Here is a 19,535-nt window from a genome sequence, read left to right on the forward strand (position 1 = left end):
AGCAGTACAGCCATCTTACCTGGCAATCTCTTCTCTTAGCAAACGATATTCCATTTTCTTGTCATCTGGTAATGCGTCTGGGGTCCTCATTGGGTCATTTTCTTTTTCAGACTGTGGCGCTTTTGGTTTTGATGCCTAAGAATACACAATAAACCAACCCAAATGTATAACTGCTATGGGAATTATAGGTTGTCTTTAGTAGTCTAATCTGTATAAAATTGGACTAGCATAAAGGGATTGGGGATAAAAATGTGGTAGTGAAGGGAAAAGGTGTCATGAAGATAAATCATTAGCTGCTTTAAAAGGACTTTTCCTGAATTTTGTTTTACTACTTGTTTGCCCTGTGCCCAGACATAAGAGGTCATATACTCATTTCTCCTGTTTTTTGGATATCTAGTGCAGCAAGTCTGTTCTTTGCCCCTGCTGTTTTCAGGCTGTAGAAGTAGTCCGTGAATGGGAAGTCAGACCTAAACACTCCAATACTGAGCTCTGCGATTGGCTGCAGCAGCCTGTAACATCATCTAGTCTGACTGCAGTTTGTAAATACCACACTGGAGGGAAGTCCAGGGGTTTGGCTTGGGAGATTAAAGCATGACTCGTAGCTCATCCTTATCTGTTACATGAAGAATTAGTTAATATCTGTATTTCACTTTCCCCATCTATAATACACTTGTAAAGAAAAAACAAAAAACAAGCACCTAGGAGTTGTCAAGAGTCAAAGGAAATTTGGTATGTATGATAGTAACGTTAGTATGAATAAGTGATTACAATATCAGAGCAAAAAGGATCATTTATTGCAAAAAACTGAAGACTTGAAGGTGGTCTCTAGTACCCTGTTGGGCTGCCTTCTAACAGTCGGTCAGAACGGCCCAGGTGGTGGGAAATTCAGCAGTACAACCATCCAGCTTCTAGCATTCCAATAATACGCCCCTCTCAAACTCTTAAGTCTTCGATTGCGTTGTAGAGGCATATCTAGTAGTCAACAAGCTCTACTCAAGCGGAAGAAGGTCACTACACACAAGTAGTATCTGAGAGCCTTTTATAGGCCAAGGGTGAAACCACTTTTAGGACCTCAGGTGGCAAGACTGTTCATCTAATCACACCACAACTCCAATCATTTGTATATCTGCCTGAGATGTAACTGCATGCAGAGTTTTGCAGAAAAGTGACCACTCCTAGGTGCTTGATTTTTTTTTTTGACAATGTTTATTTGGGAATGGGTAGGAAGAGGGGACAAAAGCCCCCCCAAAAACAACTCCTTTAAATGTAATAAATTGTTTTTGTGACATTCTGGAGTAAACAGTGGACAACATAGACTACAAGCTAATGTCTTGCCTTCTTCAGCAGGCTGCCTCAATTATGGGGCTTCACATTCACCTGAAGTCCATGCGTAAACAGCGGTGGCCTGCTGTCCATGGAGACCAGCTACAAGTAGGTGTTGGGGCGCAGACAGCCCCAACACCAGCCTATAATTAACGGAATGCTTTGACAAGTGAACCACCTTGCTATATTTTTAATTTCTATTTAAAAGGGTTATTCGGGTGTGAAAAATTGATGGGGCTCACCCAAAGTCGCTGATCGTCCCAACAATCAGATGTTGAGGAATGATCCTAAGGTAGGCCATTGAATTTTAAAACCTGGATCACTCCTATTAAATGATGGGATATTTCCCCACTTTAAAGTACCCTTAAACAGTCTTATTTAATACAATTTTAAAAATGCCCATATGCATAGATGCAAGTGTTTTCCCACAATGTAAGTAATTGTTTTACAATAAAACAAGGGCACTGGAAGGAATCTTTAATCTGCATGGAAATGAAGCGCATCTAAATAACAAACAAGCATCTCTACTTCTAGATCTGCCTTACTATAGGATCTATCCATCTAGATCACTACCGCTATGCACACACATGTATTAGTAATGATTTCTCACTTCAGCAGTTCTTCTGGCTTCTTTGATCATAGACTCAAGTCCTCCAAATACTCCGACCCCTGGACTGGGTTGCTCTGCATCAGATTCGCTATCATCAGATGCATTCAGAGTAACAACAACTGACTTGTGCTTCGGAAGCTTCAGAGACAAAAATACACAGAAGCTGTAATACATGTACGACAATGCGAGATGTAACAGAAGTGAAATATGCTAAAGAAATATAGTAAAGTCTACTACTGGAAGCTCACAGTGCAACGTGGAGATTGTAAATGTTAGGAAAGCGGAGATGTGACAATCAGCAATGACACGCTCATGTCTCCTGACATTTGCTAATGGTGATCAACTCAGAACTACTTGGTTTTGTTTTCTCAAGATCTCAGTTCTTCAGAGAGCATAATTTCTATGGACTCTACCACACAAGTTCTCCATGGGAGGAGAGGTAGAGGGGGCGCAGCAGAAACTCCCATCACAGTTACTGCTGAAGGTTAGAGACTCCTGTGACAGTTATAATGAAGGCTATCATATCTCATCCTTCTGACTGTATATTAATGGTCCGAAGCTTATTTAAATAACTATAGAATATAGAAGGTAATGGGAATGTCCTCCCAGCAGGCAGAGATGGTACTCGCTCTAGCTAGTCATGTGATAAGCTGATGCATCATGGGAGCGTTAGAGCATAAAGGAAGCAAGGAAGTTGAATATCAGCATCAAGATGGTGTTTTATATTATCAAACAGGAGGCTGCACTGCATGGAAGTGACTGCAATATACGTAGGATACAGAGTGTGACAATCAGTTGAACGGTGCAGGGATGGAAAAGGGGCCCTTTAACAATACATCCTAGTTTATGCTTTTTTAAATTTATTTTTAATACTGTAACTATATAGCTAGTAGCCTCAGTCACTGTAGAAGTTATACTAACCACGTATATTAAATCGATTTTAGCAGTACCCTTCTTCCTAACATCATTATTTATGTGATATCTAAAGACTGCTGCCCTAATATAAATATTACTGTAGCTGTATACACACATACAATATTGCACTGATGAGCTAATGCTAATGCTAATTGCCCCTCTGCCTTCTAATAGTAACATGAAAGCAATATGTACGCTTTGGATTAGACCCGGCAGCTCAGACCACTTGATCGCTGACATGAATATGCATACAAACATAATAGTGCAATACTTGAACACAACACAATCATTCATGCACCAAAATGTACTGGAAATGCAGCTTAAGGCGGCTTTTATAGTGCACTATAGAAATCCTGCTGTCAGGTTTAGAGGGATGAATCCATTTTTCATCTAACTCCATTAGGAATACTGGAGTGCGATGAAATGAACACCTGTAGAAATTGTATTTCTCTGTTACTATTCAGACATGCAGTATATATTATTCATGAAGGGAAAACATAACTAGACATTTGGGTTGCAGGCAGGTGTGCAGTGATTGAATACGGCTCGCTGCTAGGGGAGAGCGTACCTTTATTACACGCCTGATTGGTCGCAGGACTCTTACTATCTGCGTGGTGGTTTTGCGATGTGTAGCAGAATTAACATTCGCTGATGTCAGAGTAATCCTTGGTACAGGCATGATATTGATGAGAGGTGGTGATGGCGATTGGTCGTCATCCATTTGTTCCTACAAAGAAAAATAGCCAACATAATAAAATGTTTAAAATGGGGAAGGGGTTAAGAGCAGGGGCAGCTTCTTTGTGGGTACTTTACAAGGGGCGATTCTCACCCGAATTCTCGTTTGAAACAGTGAAGGCAGGCAACAATCGTCCTGTATCCGCTGACAGGGCATGAAGTAAAAAAACGCTTACTTGTTGGAGTTGCTTGGTCTTTAGCAAAACTAAAAAGCAAGCAACTTGCTGTAAACAGTAGCGGACCAATGTTTGAGCAACCCCATGTTTATTGTGAATCGAGGTGGGTGGCCGGACCACTCCGCCTTTATTCACTTGAACAATTATCACTCCTGTGTACAGCATTGGAGCGATAATCGGATGGCAGTGTGTGGGATGGCTTTTGGGTACTCATGCGCCTGACAGTTGTCCTATGTAAAGGGACTGCTCTAGGGTCCACACAGGGGCGGTTTCCAGCAGAATGTCTCCAGTGGGCATTCTGCTGCGGAATGCCTGCCTCCACATCCGCACCATTTAATTTTGAAGAGAGTTTCATTGCGAATTCTGCAGCGGACACTGCGACAAAACTGACATGTCGCGGATTTGAATTCTGCGTCCCAAGTCAATTTCTGCACAAGGTTTGTGCGGGTTATTTTCATAGCTTGTGGATGAGATTTTGAAAATCTCACTCACTTTGCTGCTACTGTAAATGCAGGGGAATTTCCGCGTGGAGGGTCCGCACATGAAATTCCGCTCCGTGTAAGCCCCCCTTACAGCTCATATTCCAGTTTAATACAATCAAGAACTTAATACTACCTCTACTTTGTTAGCCCTTTTGTTTGCCAAAGACTTCAGGAGCTCCTCACGCAGCAGCATTTCCTCTTCCTCCTCCTCATCTGCAAATGGAGGTTTAGGAGGCTGCTCAGGCTCCTCAAGTGGAAGCGGAGGTGGTGGTAGCGGCACTTCTGGACAACTCTTCGAAATAACCGGGTCATACATTGAGCCCTCACGAGAAGGCTGCAAAAATAATACACATTTTAATGAAATAGTATCTTCAAATGTTAGAGAGTCGACAAATAGCCCTAGAATCAAAGACACATACCCAAACTTCTGAAGGGAATTGCTCCGTTACACATAATACTGACGGCACACATCCTACTGCACTTCCAGGGAAATAAGGCAATCTTGATGGTGAGGCCCCTATACAGAACAGAAGTTTTGGTGTTGTCTTACAGAAAGGAAAATAGGATTGGAATACAGATCTTATATGCATTTATGTAGGACTCAAACTTGATCTGATGCACAAAAAAAAAAATATATGTTCAGCCAATTTATGGTAAAACGCAGGCTGCTGGGTGGGGCCTTAGGCAAGGGGGTCACATGACTTTCAAAAAACGCACAATCTTGTCTCAAGACGATTTAAGAGCTGCAATTTTGCTGTTAAAAACTTGATAAAATTGCAGACAAATGGCACAATATTTGCACCATTGACTATTGAAAAGCTGCGTGTGACAAAAAGTTCAGCAGTTCAACATTGTGTTCTTCATGTCTTCATGTCACTTGACACACGGAGCCACAGCCTCATCATAAAACCAGAAGAAGAATGGGGTAACACATATTGAAAGCTGTGCGCATTCAAATGTACTCAAGGAAAAAAAACAAACCCGAACAACAAGTAACAAGAAATTACCTGGAGAATTAGTCTCACTATCCGTGTCCATGGCGACCTCCTCGTAGTTGTCATACTGGTAAATGCCACCAGAACTTTCCATACTCTGCTTTTCAGCTAACTTTTGCTCTGCATCGAAAGACTGAGAAAAGTACGATACATTATAAGTATGTTAGCAAAACACAGGTTTGTGCTGTGTACCAACACTGCGCTGCCAATTAGTATAAAGGGTTAACTAAGCTGTTCTATTAAAGGGGTATTCTCATCTCAGTTAGGCCAATAGAACCCGGATAGTTGTTGGTCCCAGAGGTGGGACTTGCATCTATCTCATTAAATGACCCCCTACCTCCTCCTCCCCCCCCCCCCCCCCCCGCAGATGTAGCGTCTCAAACTAATAATAGGTAGTCAGAGAAGCAGTTCGGACATCTTTGTCTCTCCATGATTGGGGAAGGTCACTTTAAAGGGCTACTCCCATTTCACGTATTTATGGCAAATCCATAGGATTTAACATAAAAAAATAAAACCCACCTTGCGTTGCATACTCTTATCCCCTACAAGCTTCATAAACCTATTGTACTGCTCTTCTTGATTGGAGAGATCTCTAATCTTTCGTATTTCCTCTTCTCTTTTTCTTCTCTCCTCTTCCTCAGCTTGTTTCTTTTTCTCTTCCTCCTCTTTACGCTTTTCTTCAGCTTTCAGCTGTTGTAACTTTTTATGAGCTTTTGCCTGCTGCCGCCTCCTTGCTTGCTTAGCTGGAAGAAGAAGACACTTACTTTCCAGAAACAATGCCCGTAGACAGCCTGGAAGTCCCACAGCCGACCCTACAAGTCCGGCAGTTTACTGGCTTACCTGCATTAGCCGCACTATTGACTTTGCGGGTCAAGGCAGAGTTTGCATGGCTCTTTTCCTTCGGCGGCTCTGGCTTTCCCACATCTTTAGGGGTCTGCGTCTTGCCCTTTGATAGTTTCTCCTTGCCTTCTTTCATTACCAATTGTTCTTTCTGGTGCCATTTTTTACTTGCAGATTGCAGAGCCAGAAGACGCAGGTGGAGTTCCGATAATTCCTCTTCCTCTACGACGGGTTTCTGAAACAAAACATTTTTGGGGTAGATTTACTAATCCTGTTAGACAGTGTCAACTTAAGGCCCATTTACAAGCAACAATTGTCGCTTAAAGGGGTTGTCCCGCGGCAGCAAGTGGGTCTATACACTTCTGTATGGCCATAATAATGCACTTTGTAACATACATTGTGCATTAATTATGAGCCATACAGAAGTTATAAAAAGTTTTATACTTACCTGCTCCATTGCTGGCGTCCTCGTCTCCATGGTGCCGACTAATTTTCGCCCTCCGATGGCCAAATTAGCCGCGCTTGCGCAGTCCGGGTCTTCTGCTATCTTCAATGGAGCCGCTCGTGCAGAATGCAGGCTCCGTGTAGCTCCGCCCCGTCACGTGCCGATTCCAGCCAATCAGGAGGCTGGAATCGGCAATGGACCGCACAGAAGAGCTGCGGTCCACGAAGACAGAGGATCCCGGCGGCCATCTTCAGCGGTAAGTATTGAAGTCACCGGAGCGCGGGGATTAAGGTAAGCGCTCCGGTAAGCTTCCTTTACCTCCCTGCATCGGGGTTGTCTCGCGCCGACCGGGGGGGGGGGGGGGGTTGAAAAAAAAAAAAACCCGTTTCGGCGCGGGACAACCCCTTTAAACGAACAAAAGTGTGCGATAATAGTTACGTGTAAATGCGAGCAATCGTACCCTTTTCATCTGTCGCTCGGTTTCATCCGAGGCTCGCTCACTTCTCTTCATGTCTAAAGGCTCTCCCCTCAGGTTAACTTCACACAGACACAAGTGCGATATGGGACTGTGAATCCCACCCCCATATTGCAAAAGGGGCATCATACAATGCAGTATAAAGCTGTGCCAAATTCATCCAAGTGGCTTGTGCTAGATAATTAGTTTGGCACATTAAAACCTCCTGTCCACGGGCGATATGTCACTGCGTTATCCGCGGTGATAATCCGGCCGCGAGTAATGCAGTAAACGCTTCTCATAGACTTAACTATGGAAAGCGCAGCCCGACGTCCACGAGCGGAGAATCATAGCGATACTCCACTCGCGGGATTCAAATCAAGGCATGCTGCGATTTGCCACGGTGAGCCTATCAGATAGGCTAATTGCGGAGACCTGTCAATTCTCCCCGGCGGCGGAATATCGCTAGTGATATTCCGTCACGACTGTGGACAGGCGGCCTTACACAGTTGTCCATATATACCTATTGCGTGGCTTAGTCTGCGCCATAATTTCACAACGTGAACTTTCCAGGTAAATCCTGCCCCCTTGCTGAGCGAGGCCCAGTGGATTATTCTTTTCTGGTGCAGCTCCTTCAGAAATAGGTCTAAAACTTGATTAAAAAACATTATGCGCTAGAAATGCATCTAACCTTGCTGCATTTTACAACAAAGTCGAGGTGCAAAAAAGTTAGTAAGTCTGCCCCTTTGGCCACTACAAGAGACCGAATTAGCGAGAAAGAAAACCTGCCTTTCTCTACCCAAAAAGCATTCTGACAAGTATTCTGCTTAAACAGCAATTCCCAGAAGCCACTTCCCCAGAGCGCTCTTCTGCTTTGAGGTCAGAGTATACTCTTTGCAGTGCCAAATAAGCTTCAGCATCACAACTTCTTCATGGAGTTCAATACGGGAAAACTAGTTCCTCAAAGCAAGAAAACAAAAATGACTTACTAAGACCACATCGGCAGCGCAGATCTCAGCGGGAACCATCTGCTCGGCCTCCTCTGGTTCTGGGAAAGAGAAAAGCATTGGTTTTTGGAGATGTCACAGCAATATTGCATCACTATATGAACCTAATGCTTTGTGCAAGCAGCATGCTACATTTCTTATTCAGTTTTGGTAAAGTGTTGATTTAAAGGGGTTGTGCCAAGATAAAAGGTCTGCAGGTGGTCCCACTTGTGCTGCCGCTGTATTCATATCAACGGGACCGCCAGAGATAAGTGTTAGCGTGTTCGCCAATCTCTGGTGTTACCATTTTAAGAAATGGGGTTTTTGGTACTTACCGTAAAATTTCTTTCTTGTTGCAGTAATTGGGGGACACAGTGAAGACCATGTGGGAGTCCCCGAGGCCATGGAAGGATAGCAGTGGTGGGTTGGGTCAGACTACACCCCCCCACACCCCGATCAATAGGTTATCCCCTACCTTGTGGATAGAGGAGAAACTTGCTGTGATGAGAAACACCCATTTAAAGGGCCACTCCAGTGATTTTTTTTATGTTGCTATCCCCCAGTACATAGTGAGCTAATGTTAGTTAGTTCTTTCTGTAACTCCTGGCCGCCTCCTCCTCAGATGGTCATGTGATCTCAGATCTGACCTGCTCAGATCTACTTGGGGTTATGATCTCTGAAACTAGTCAGATTTTCAGTCTGTGTGTTGCTGTTACATGAATCCAAGCACAGAAACTACCTGGAGGGTGGGGGACACAGGAACTCCGATCAGAGTTACCGATGATCACACAGCTATAACAGAGGAGATCACAGCGCATCCTCCTAACTGTATTCTTATGGTCTGTAGCCTATTTAGAAAAATGCAGAAGGTAATGACAATTAAAATGTCCCCCTGTAGGCAACAATGGTGTAGCCCTAACGAGTGCTTTTGCAGATGTGGCCCTTTAAACATACTGATACATTTTATGATCAGAGCTGCTTCTGTTGGTTGGCCAGGGACTTTGTAATAGTCCACAGTCATGCCCATTATAATTCTGAAGTCAGTCCTCTGTAGACCTGTTCCCATGGTTACAAACCACTACTTCATCTACTCCTTGTTAACCTACTATATAGGCTAAGTACAAATAGTGCAACATCATGTGCTACCGTGTTTCCCAGAAAATAAGACCCTGTCTTATATTTATTTTTGCCTCAAAAGAGACAGTGTGTCTTATTTTCCGGAGGAAGTCTTATAATACTCACCTACCGCTGGCGTTCCGTTCCTCGTGCTAGTCTCCGGCGCTGCGGCAGCCTGCCGTGTCCTCCTGCACTCTGACAGAGCAGTTCTTCCTGGTAGCGGGGCTTAAATACCCCACCGCCAGCAAGCCAATGCTCCGATTGGTTAATTGAGTGCCATATCAGCGAATGAGAATGACATTGAATGGCCGTGATTGGTTAATCGAGCTCTGGCTTTCAATAGCTGACGTTGCGTTCGACTAACCAATCGGAGCATTAGCTTGCTGGAAGCGGGATAATTTAAGCCCCGTTACCAGAAAGAACTGCTCTGTCAGCATGCAGGAGGACATGGAAGCCTGCAGCAGCACTGCAGCCCAGCGCGAGGGACCAAACGCCAGCTGCTAGGTGAGTATTAAAAGCCTTCCCATGGAAAATAAGACATTGTGTTTTTTTTTTACATGTAATCTAGCTAGGGCTTATTTTCAGGGAAGGGCTTAAATTTCAAGCACACACACACACCAAAAATCGGGGGAAGGGCTTATTATTGGGGAAACAGTATTCACACTCACTGTCAAAAAAGAAATCAAGCACCTAGAAGTTGTTGTTGGAATCTAATGAAACAAATGTGTGACGCTCATGTCCATCGTCAGCGCCCAAACTGGATTTGTTGCAGAAGACAGCCCGGTTCCGCTCTGTAGCGTCCAGTTACATTGTTCACAACACCACTGCAAATGTAAGCGTCAGTGGGTGGGTGTCAAAGGCAGTACATGTAATGAGCGCTGTGAGACCAAATGTCCTTCAGCCAACCACCTGGAAATAGTTCCAGCAGACAAAGCCGCCTATAATGATGGCAGACAACAAAACAGTTGGAGCTGCTCGTGCTTGTTGATTGGACGATCCGCTCTACTGGTGGTCTGTCGCGGGCATCCCAAGACCAGTCGCCTTGTGTCTGTGCCCTCACACATCCACTGGTCCCACCACCTCTTAAGGTCAGAATGGCTGGTGGGGGACAATTCGTCAATACGACCATCCAGCTTCTCAAACTCCAATAATGCCCCTCCTCTCGAACCCCGTTAACGGGGTAAAAGCTCTTCTATTGCATCGTAGAGGTGTCTAGTGGACAACAAGCTCTACGCAAGCGGAAAAAAAAAGGGTTCGCTACACACAAGTATCCTCTGAGAGCCTTTTATAGACCAAGAGCGGAACCACTTTTAGGGCCTCAGGTGCCAAGACCATTAATCTAATCGCCCCACGGTAATCATTTGCATATCTGCCTGAGATGGAACTGCATGCCCAGTTTTGCTGCAAAACAACAACTTCTACTAGGGCTGGGATTACTTTTTTTTTTTAGTATTTCAGTAAAATGCCATGAGCAGGACAAAAACCCTACGGACCTCATTAGACGAAATAGGGTCTGTAAAGTGCCGCCCACGGCTGCTGGATTCAGACCGTATTTTCAGAATTCCACACCCATATCAGAGCCAAACAATAGAAATCTACAGGACAAATGTGAAAGCGGCCTTAAAGGGCTTTTACACTGAACAATTATCGTTTGCCTGAGCAAATGCCGACAGTTTGCTTGTTCACTCGGGCAATCAGTTTAACCCTTTCCAATCCACTGTCTGACCGCTAAAGACATTATGATTTAAGGCTGTACAGCTCCAATGTTGGAAGACATCTGTCGGGGTTCTCTTACTGTATATTGCCAGCCTCTCTGCTGTCGAAGCCTATCCAGTGTGTCACCTCATGCAGTACTAGCTTTAGCCAGCAGATAGTGCTGTTGTATAACGGCAGAAAAAGAGTAAGCCCCCTAGGAAAACCAGGATACCAATTGGATTGGAAAGGGTTAAACAAAGATAAATTGTTAAAAATAAATGAATAGGATCATTCAGTCGGTCAGTTCGCCGCACCAGTGATTAACAACAACTAAATGACCAACGAATGAGCCAACCAAAATTTTTATGCTTGTCTTAAATAAACGAATGAAACATTCGATCGCTGGCCGCGTTTACGCTGTGGATTATTGCTCATTTTCGCTCGTTTTTTGAATGATAAAAAGGGCTTTTTAATCAAGGCTGATTGAGGTAAGATTACTGCAAGATCAGAATATAGGGGATGTTTGTAGTGTGTTACCATGGAAACACACAGCTCTGCATAGGAACTGCAAACACAAAACAGTGAGATATTTGTATTCAAGACTATCTGCAAAATTGCTCCTTTTTTTCAGCAGTGGATGCATCATGGCCGGAGAGGCGGACATACCCTTTGTTGGACACGCAGGACTCTGCACGGGTTTTTCTTCTGGCGCACTTTCAGGCGGCTGCGTTTCTTCTAAGATGTTTTGTTTCTTTTGTTCGGTGATAGGTTTTAACTTTTGCCTAAGAGGTTTAAGTTCGAATGCCTGAAATGTCTTTACTGGTGGCTTCTCCTCAACCACCGGCAGCACCGGAGCGACATCTTCCACAACACCCCTTTCCTCTGGAGCGGGGGGCTCCGTGGTGGTCACCACAACACTGACCTCTTTCACAGGATCTACTTTGTGAGAGTGTTTCTCGTCCTTGCTTATGGACTCAAGTTCAAGTTTAATCTGCTTATACTTTAGGAGCAGTTCCTCAAAACTCTCTTCTTCATAGTGGCTGGGCTTCCTTGGTGGAGATCTTCCTTTAACTGAAGAGCGTGCTAAGAGAACATAACGAGAATAACGCAAAACATACGAGTCCACGACACATTTTATAGCGGTAGGAGTACCCATAAGTCCTTGACGGACCCTCTAGTCCGAAGCGACAGGCTAGGGGACTAGGATCTCAGTCTGACCCTATTCTCAAAGCTTTGGCAACTTCATGCTGGAGCCTTCTGTCTAAGGCCATGGAGTCTCTCCACTCACATGGAGATCACACGGCATGCCAGGCATTAAAGGTCCCACTGAAAAGAAGGGGGTTCATATTTGTGCAAGATTTCGGGGTCTTGCAACACAAATCCCGCATGGGTTTCTTGGCTGTGTGAAGCTGGCCTAAAGGGGTATTCCAGTCTGAAGGATGGATCAGCAATCAGGGTCAGACTGCCGTAGATCTGGTGGAGAGCTGATCAGTCCTTCAGACTGGGATGCCCCCATCATTCTTGTGGACGCCCACATGTAAAGTTATCTGTGCCCCAGGTATACCAGGAGTATGCATTCTACAAGATCACGCGCCTTAAAGGGGATTTCTATGGATGACCTATCCCAAGGGTAGGTCACCAGTAAGTGATCAGCTGGGGTCTGCTGCTTGCGACAGCTGCACCTGCAATTCCAAGCACCAGCCACTACATAGAGGTCGGAGCTATTTGTTTCCTGCATGTGGTGCCGAAACAGTTGATCAGTTGGGGTCCTGAGCAGCAGATGCCACTGATCAGTTACCAATGATCTATCCTGAGGACGGGTCACCAATAAAAAAAAGTGTAGAAAACCCCTTTAAGCTCCCAAACACAAAATGTGCCATTATGGACTCCTACATCTTGCTAGATGGCCAATTACTACAATGGTAAAGAGAAGCTCACCAGTACACCTGGGCCTGGTCACCCCAGCAGGGCCCGACCTCCCAACGCCCCCCCAGCAGGGATCAGGGTGCAGCCCCCCAACCAGGGCCCAGCCTCACAGCCCGCCCCCACCAGGGATCGGGGTGCTGCCCCCCCCCCCCCAACCAGGGCCCAGCCTCACAGCCCGCCCCCACCAGGGATCGGGGTGCTGCCCCCCCCCCCCCCCCAACCAGGGCCCAGCCTCACAGCCCGCCCCCACCAGGGATCGGGGTGCTGCCCCCCCCCCCCCAACCAGGGCCCAGCCTCACAGCCCGCCCCCACCAGGGATCAGGGTGCTGCCCCCCCCCCCCCCCCCAACCAGGGCCCAGCCTCACAGCCCGCCCCCACCAGGGATCGGGGTGCTGCCCCCCCCCCCCCAACCAGGGCCCAGCCTCACAGCCTGCCCCCACCAGGGATCGGGGTGCAGCCCCCCCCCCCCCAACCAGGGCCCGGCCTCACAGCCTGCCCCCACCAGGGATCGGGGTGCAGCCCCCCCCCCCCCCCCCAACCAGGGCCCGGCCTCACAGCCCGCCCCCACCAGGGATCGGGGTGCAGCCCCCCACCCCCAACCAGGGCCCGGCCTCACAGCCCGCCCCCACCAGGGATCGGGGTGCAGCCCCCCCAACCAGGGCCCGGCCTCACAGCCCGCCCCCACCAGGGATCGGGGTGCAGCCCCCCACGTGACGCGCTAGCAGCAAGGATACACTTTCTGGGGGGAGAGTCCTTCCAGCCGCCCTGCCGCGGCCCCCGGCCCAGCCACTCTCGGTCCCAGAAGCGCCCCCCTCTGCCCCAGGAGCGGAACCGGCCGAGCGTGCCATGGCTGCGCTCCCAGAACGAGGGTCTAGGGCCCCCTAGGGGCGGCGGAGGCGGGGGCAGTCGGGGCGGCAGCCGGTAGTGCTCTTTGCGCCGGTAGCCGTGCGGTGTGGGCAGCAACGGCCGGGAAGGAGGGTGATACGGGTGCGGGTGTCCGCGGCTGCTCGGCCGGTGGTGGACGCGTGGTTTCGGGCTGTCGGGTCCGTCGCTGTCATCGCTGATCTGTTCTCCCTCCTCCAGGGGAGACGGGGAGCGCCGGGCGGCCTCGGTCATGGCTCACGGCGGCCCGGAGTGCAGGCGACAGTCAGCTGCTCCTAACCCAACAAGATCCGGGCCCGACTAGCTGAGCTCTCGCGAGATTCCCCGCTCCCCTTACGTCATCGCACTCCTGCTGGCCGGAGGAGGAATTCCCCCTCGTGCGTCATCCCGGGGAAACGAAAGAGGAGCTTGCCGTGTAGACGTGCAGTGATGGGTGTTCAGGGCTGAGCAGCTGCTATCTGCCAGGATTCAGGCCGTCATTCATTCATTCATTCATTCATTCATTCATTCATTCGTGTATTCAGACATGCGGATTTTACACTAATAAAGACCCAATGTCCGGGGAGGGGGGGTTTAATTATATAATCTGCAGCTCTAGAAGCCTATGGGCTCATGTCCACGGGCAAAATAAGAATTAAAATCCGCAGCGGATTTTAACTCTTCTTCTGCCCGCGGATCCGCACCCCATAGGGATGCATTGACCACCCGCGGGGTAGATAAATACCCGAGGATGGTCAATAAAAAGGATTTTAAAAAAAATGGAGCATGAAAAAATCTGGACCATGCTCCATTTTCATGCGGGTCTCCCGCGGGGACGGCTCCCGCGGGCTTCTATTGAAGCCTATGGAAGCCGTCCGGATCCGCGGGAGACAAAAATCATATTTTACTCACACGCTCCGGTTCTTCTCTTCGCCGCGGCGCCATCTTCTCTCAGTCGCGGCCGGATCATTTTGCTTCGGCCCGGCGCATGCGCGGGGCACGTCACCGACGTCATCATGCACATCCGCCGAGCCGAAGAAAGAAGATCCGGCCGCGACGAGAGAAGATGACGCCGCCGCGAAGAGAAGAAACGGAGCGGATGGGAGGTGAGTTTATTCTTATTTATTGCTATTTTCAGCGCTCATGTCCGCGGGGCAGGAGGGACCCGCTGCAGATTCTCCATGGAGAATCTGCAGCGGGCCCGATTTTCCCCGTGGACATGAGGCCTATAGGGATGCATTAGCATCCGTAGGGGAACTTAATGCATGCGGATGGGATTTTTTTCCCAACGTGTGGGTCGCACGCATGGGAAGAAATCGCAGCATGCTCCATCTTCCTGCTGGTCCCGAAGGGACGGCTTCTATTGAAGTCAATGGAAGCCATCCCCGCCGCGGTACACCCGCAGCTGTTACTGTGGCTGTGCCGCAGGAAAGCAGGGGATTAAAAAAATAATGCACTGCGCAAGTGTGTCGGCCGGCACTCCCGGATACATCCGCCGTCCTGAAGAAAAAAGATCCGGCCGGATCTGGAGAGGTAAGAAACTGTCTTTTCCTCTCCATGTCCGCGGGCACACAGGATACCGCTACAGGATTCAGCAATGGAATCCGTGCGGCAAGTGGACATGAGGCCAAAGAAATAGTAGCAAGCCCTCGCTTGATCGTGAGATTCATGGACCAAAATAGCCTATATAAGGGCCAATGCCCACGGACGGATTGTCGCTGCGGAATCCGCGGTCAGACACCCGCCATGGATTTCGCAGCAATAGCTGTCCATAGACATGCTATGTTAAGGGATTCTCCCCTGTCCACGAGCGGAAATCAACTGTGATTTTCCGCTCGCGGGGGAGAATCGCAGCATGTTATATTTCGTGTGGGAAAACGCGCGGACGGCTTCCATTGCAGTCAACTACTCTGCATGGCGAAGTTCACAGCTGTAGAAGTTTTCCATTATTTGGCTCTGTTCTTGTATCCGAGCAACAGAAAAACTGGACAGCGCCCAACTGCCTCCATTGACTATAATGGGGTCCATCCAGCCTCCACCCCGCTGGTCGAAGTTGTCACCAATGAAACAGCGCTGCGTTCTGCAATCCAGACCTGGTATTCCATATCGTATCACATGGCGGGCTTCCAGCGCTGACGTGAATATAGCCTAACGATTTATTCCTATCATCTTGTTAGCGCAAACTAACTCTATAGTTGCACGCGGAAATAAAATCCCAGCATGCTCTATTCTTGTGCGGATTCCAAAGTCAATGGAAGCTGTTTGACCCACTGCCCATCAACAAATGACATTGCCAATTTGTCGCGGGTACCTGTGTCTTCGCCTAGCAACAGCATGGGGGAAAAAAATTTCTGTACTGGGCATGTCCGACAGCGAGCCGCCCGTACCATTCGCAATACAGATTTAAACTGTATATTGTATATTTCTGCGTGGATGCCAGCTGCGGTTAGAGTCGGAATCTGCTGCAGGCTCCCGCATGCGGAATCTGATCCGTCCGTGTGAGAGCGGCCCTCAGAGACGCCTTCTTGTACATATGTGTAGTTTATAATTCATTTATTACCAATGGCTATTAAAACTCAGCATGTGTTGTGACGCCAGTGACGCTTTAGGTCACATGCAGTTTGATTAACTCTACGCTTGTGAACTGGTTAATGTATACGTTTCTTCAGTTAGTTCTATTCCTGGTCAAATAGTGCATAAATGTTCACTATGGAGACCAGCACTCAGAGGTTTCTTTCAAAATCCAATATTTCCTTTATTCTTCAGCATAAAAGCTGCAAACTGCGACGTTTCGACCCGTTCTGGTCTTTCTCAAGAATGCGGTACTACCCTGTTTCCCTGAAAATAAGACATACCCTGAAAATAAGACATAGCATGATTTTCCAGAATTTTTGAGGATGCAAAATGATTTTTCAGGTTTTTTAAGGATGCTTAAAATATAAGCCCTACTCCAAATTTAAGCCCTGCTAACAGTTAATTAAAAAAGTCAATTTAAATAGTGTCCAGGCAGCTATACATGTAAAAAAGATAAAACTTTTTTGAACAAAAATTAATATAAGACACTGTCTTATTTTTGGGGAAACACGGTAACAAACATCCTATAGATTTATATAAAACATACAAAAAAGGTACACCAATGAAAAGTACAAATAAAAACACACCCATATCACCTACCAATCCTGTAGATGGATTTGGAGCCTGCGGGCGGACCCCCAATTTACCAATACAACAATGAACAGCTGTGTAGTAAACCACATTGTGGCTATGTGTGGCACCATGTTGTGGCGTCCCATATAGACCATTGCGCATGCGCCGACCGCGTCAGATTACGTCTATGCCTTTACCAGGAGACTCTTTGGTTGAAATCTCCAACCGCCCTGCTGCAAGCCAACAATACTCGTTCCTATGTAACAGCATGGAAGCGAGTACATGCGGGGACGAGCGTTGGGCATCGTTTGCCCGATATTTGTCCCATGTAAATGGGCCTTAAGTATACTGTCAGGAGGATAAGCTGTGATTTCCTTTATTGTAACTGTGTGACAAGAGCCTCTAATCATCAGTAACTGTGATAGGAGTGTCTGTGTCCCTCTCTACGCAGTTTTGTGTTAGTTTGCATGTAACAGCATCACACAGGAGTAATGCTGAATGAGAAATTGACTAGTTTGAGAACACATAACCCCAAGTAAATCTGAGCTGGGCAGAACTGTGATCACATGACCATCTGAGGAAAAAGAGGCCAGTAGTTTGAGATGGAAGGAATTAGCTAATCTAGGCAACACTAGCCCACATATACAAGGGGGTACAGAAAAGAAACAGGAATTCATGTATTAAAATTCTATTAATTTGTACATTTTGAAACTTCAGTCGCTTTCGCAGTACTCCCCATTTGAAAGGAAAAAAACTAAAACTGGCAACTAAAAAAAACTCTTCCCTCTAGTCACACATTTTGCTTACTGTCTGAGATTGGTAATCTAGAAACATTTCTGAGTTTAGTTGAGATTTACATAGTTAAATAAAAATAAAATATATAGAAGATCAAATAAAGTAAAACCGATCATAAAGAGCTCTATTTGCTAAGCAGAGTATATTTCTAAAACTGAGTCGATCTTTAGTGAGCGGTCTTCCCCTCAGTAGACTCTTTTGTGAGCGAAGGTCAATCGCAGCTTTCTTCTTCAGGCCTTGTAATCTTCTGATTGGCCTATTATTCTGAATACAATATCTGAATGTGTTTCAAGTAAGTTAGAGAAGGAAGGGTGAACAAGATGGCGTATAAGAGAACATCATGGTTTCTCTCACACCGTTTTTCATAAAAAATTGCTTACCACTCAGTGCTGTGTGGCAGGTGCATTGTCATGATGGAAGAACCAGCCACGTATTTGCCACAAATCAGGATGTTTTCACCGTACATCGTGACGCAAGCTTTTCAAAACGTTCAAATAATAACTTTGGTAACTAGTCCCGTGTTCCAGATTCGGAGTGCACTATCCCTCTGACATCAAAGAATCAAATGAATATTGTACGTTCATATGAATTAGCCATCACAAAATAGACGAAAAACGGAACCAAAAAGAAAATCACTGGAGATGAACACAACCTTCCCTAACGACGCACATCCCTCCTCATTCACTTAGCAACAGAAGTATGTACTAGTAATGCCTCGCCCACCAGAGGAAGATTCCAGTTCTTGTGGACATATTCTGGGGGCTAGCTGCATAGTGAAAGAAAATCACTAGAGTGGCCCTTTAATTATTGTATTTTGCTTTTTTTCCCCTCTTTTTTTCATATTTTTTGATGTGTCTAATAAAATTGCTTGCTTATATCCTATACTTTGGGAGTGGACTACTTTACTTGGGTTTCTTTTTTCCTACAGTAGGTGCCATTCGTTGTGCATATGACTGCTTAGCTAGCCATTGGCTTCAGTAGTCATTCATGGCAGTATAACTGAGGATGCGTTCACATGTGAAATGAACGATACATGACCAATGCAGCTTCTTCGAAGATCAGAGCATTAGTGACCAGGGCTTCTTAAGTCATTTAACCCCTTAGGGACCACTCATACGTGTTTTCACGACCTGGATGTCTGGGCTTTAATCTACAGGGCCATAAAAACACACTTGTCCTGTAGATTGAAATCGCAGGGTCTGTGTGTGTGACAGCTCCCTATTAACGGCAGCCGGAGGTTGCTGATAGCCTGGAGCTGTTATCGTGGGTTGCGGGGTGCGACCCCCAGTCACGCAACCGCCGTTATCCAATCGCATAAAAGTAAAAATAAAGTTACAGTTCCATCTCCGCTCATGGATCAGATCCCTGATGGGAGCTGGAACTACTCACTTCCGGCCTCCGTAATGTCCCACAGTGATATGGTCCTGAAAGGACCTACCGTCGCCTTCAGCGTGTGCGCGCCAGAGGTACAATGTCGGGTGCATGCGCAGAATTTCCCAAGAAATTTCAAATCATCCTGCTACTGGCTAGCAAGGGTAGCCAAGAGCAGGAAGAGGTCGCCGCAGTATGTGGTCCCCACTCAATGAATCATGTAAAGTTTAAAAAGTTAGTGTTTCATCTCACCTTACGGATCGTATCCTTGTGGGGAGATTAAATTAATTACCTAAGGCCCCCGGATTTTTCCTGCGACTGGATCTTTATCAGCGGACATTTCCCTGGCTTCTGCGCATGCACCCGTCGCCAAAATGGCAGACGGAAGCGCAGAAGTAAGGGCGCGGCTCAAGAAATTTAACAAGGGTAGCTGAGAGCCTGAAGATTTCACGGTGGGCCACGGTATGCAGTTCCTGGTCACGTGATTGCCGTTATCCAATGAATAAAAGTAAAAACAAAGTTAAGCATTCACCTCCACTCACTGATCAGATCCATGAGGAGAGGTGAAATTGCTTACCTAAGGCCTCCAGCGATGTCCCCTGACAGGATTATCCATAGACTTTTCCCCGATTTCTGCGCATGTGCCCATTGGCAAAATGGTGG

General features: G+C 46.8%; 1 protein-coding gene across 1 annotated transcript in view; it reads right to left on the reverse strand.

Annotated features, from left to right (window-relative positions):
- The window catches only part of ZFC3H1 (zinc finger C3H1-type containing), a 68,093-nt gene extending 54,211 nt beyond the window's left edge, over positions 1 to 13,882 (reverse strand). Inside the window, exons 1-11 of the mRNA XM_066591641.1 lie at positions 13,433 to 13,882; positions 11,439 to 11,843; positions 7,965 to 8,023; positions 6,077 to 6,311; positions 5,756 to 5,979; positions 5,249 to 5,369; positions 4,661 to 4,758; positions 4,375 to 4,575; positions 3,417 to 3,575; positions 1,934 to 2,071; positions 20 to 135 (exon numbers count right to left, since the gene is read on the reverse strand). Coding sequence (XP_066447738.1) covers positions 20 to 135; positions 1,934 to 2,071; positions 3,417 to 3,575; positions 4,375 to 4,575; positions 4,661 to 4,758; positions 5,249 to 5,369; positions 5,756 to 5,979; positions 6,077 to 6,311; positions 7,965 to 8,023; positions 11,439 to 11,843; positions 13,433 to 13,814 — 2,138 coding nt within the window. The 5' untranslated portion in view covers positions 13,815 to 13,882. The remainder of the gene's footprint in view (positions 1 to 19; positions 136 to 1,933; positions 2,072 to 3,416; positions 3,576 to 4,374; positions 4,576 to 4,660; positions 4,759 to 5,248; positions 5,370 to 5,755; positions 5,980 to 6,076; positions 6,312 to 7,964; positions 8,024 to 11,438; positions 11,844 to 13,432) is intronic.
- Positions 13,883 to 19,535: the final 5,653 nt, after the last annotated feature.

This window comes from Eleutherodactylus coqui, chromosome 2 (assembly GCF_035609145.1).
Source record: "Eleutherodactylus coqui strain aEleCoq1 chromosome 2, aEleCoq1.hap1, whole genome shotgun sequence".
NCBI lineage: Eukaryota > Metazoa > Chordata > Amphibia > Anura > Eleutherodactylidae > Eleutherodactylus > Eleutherodactylus coqui.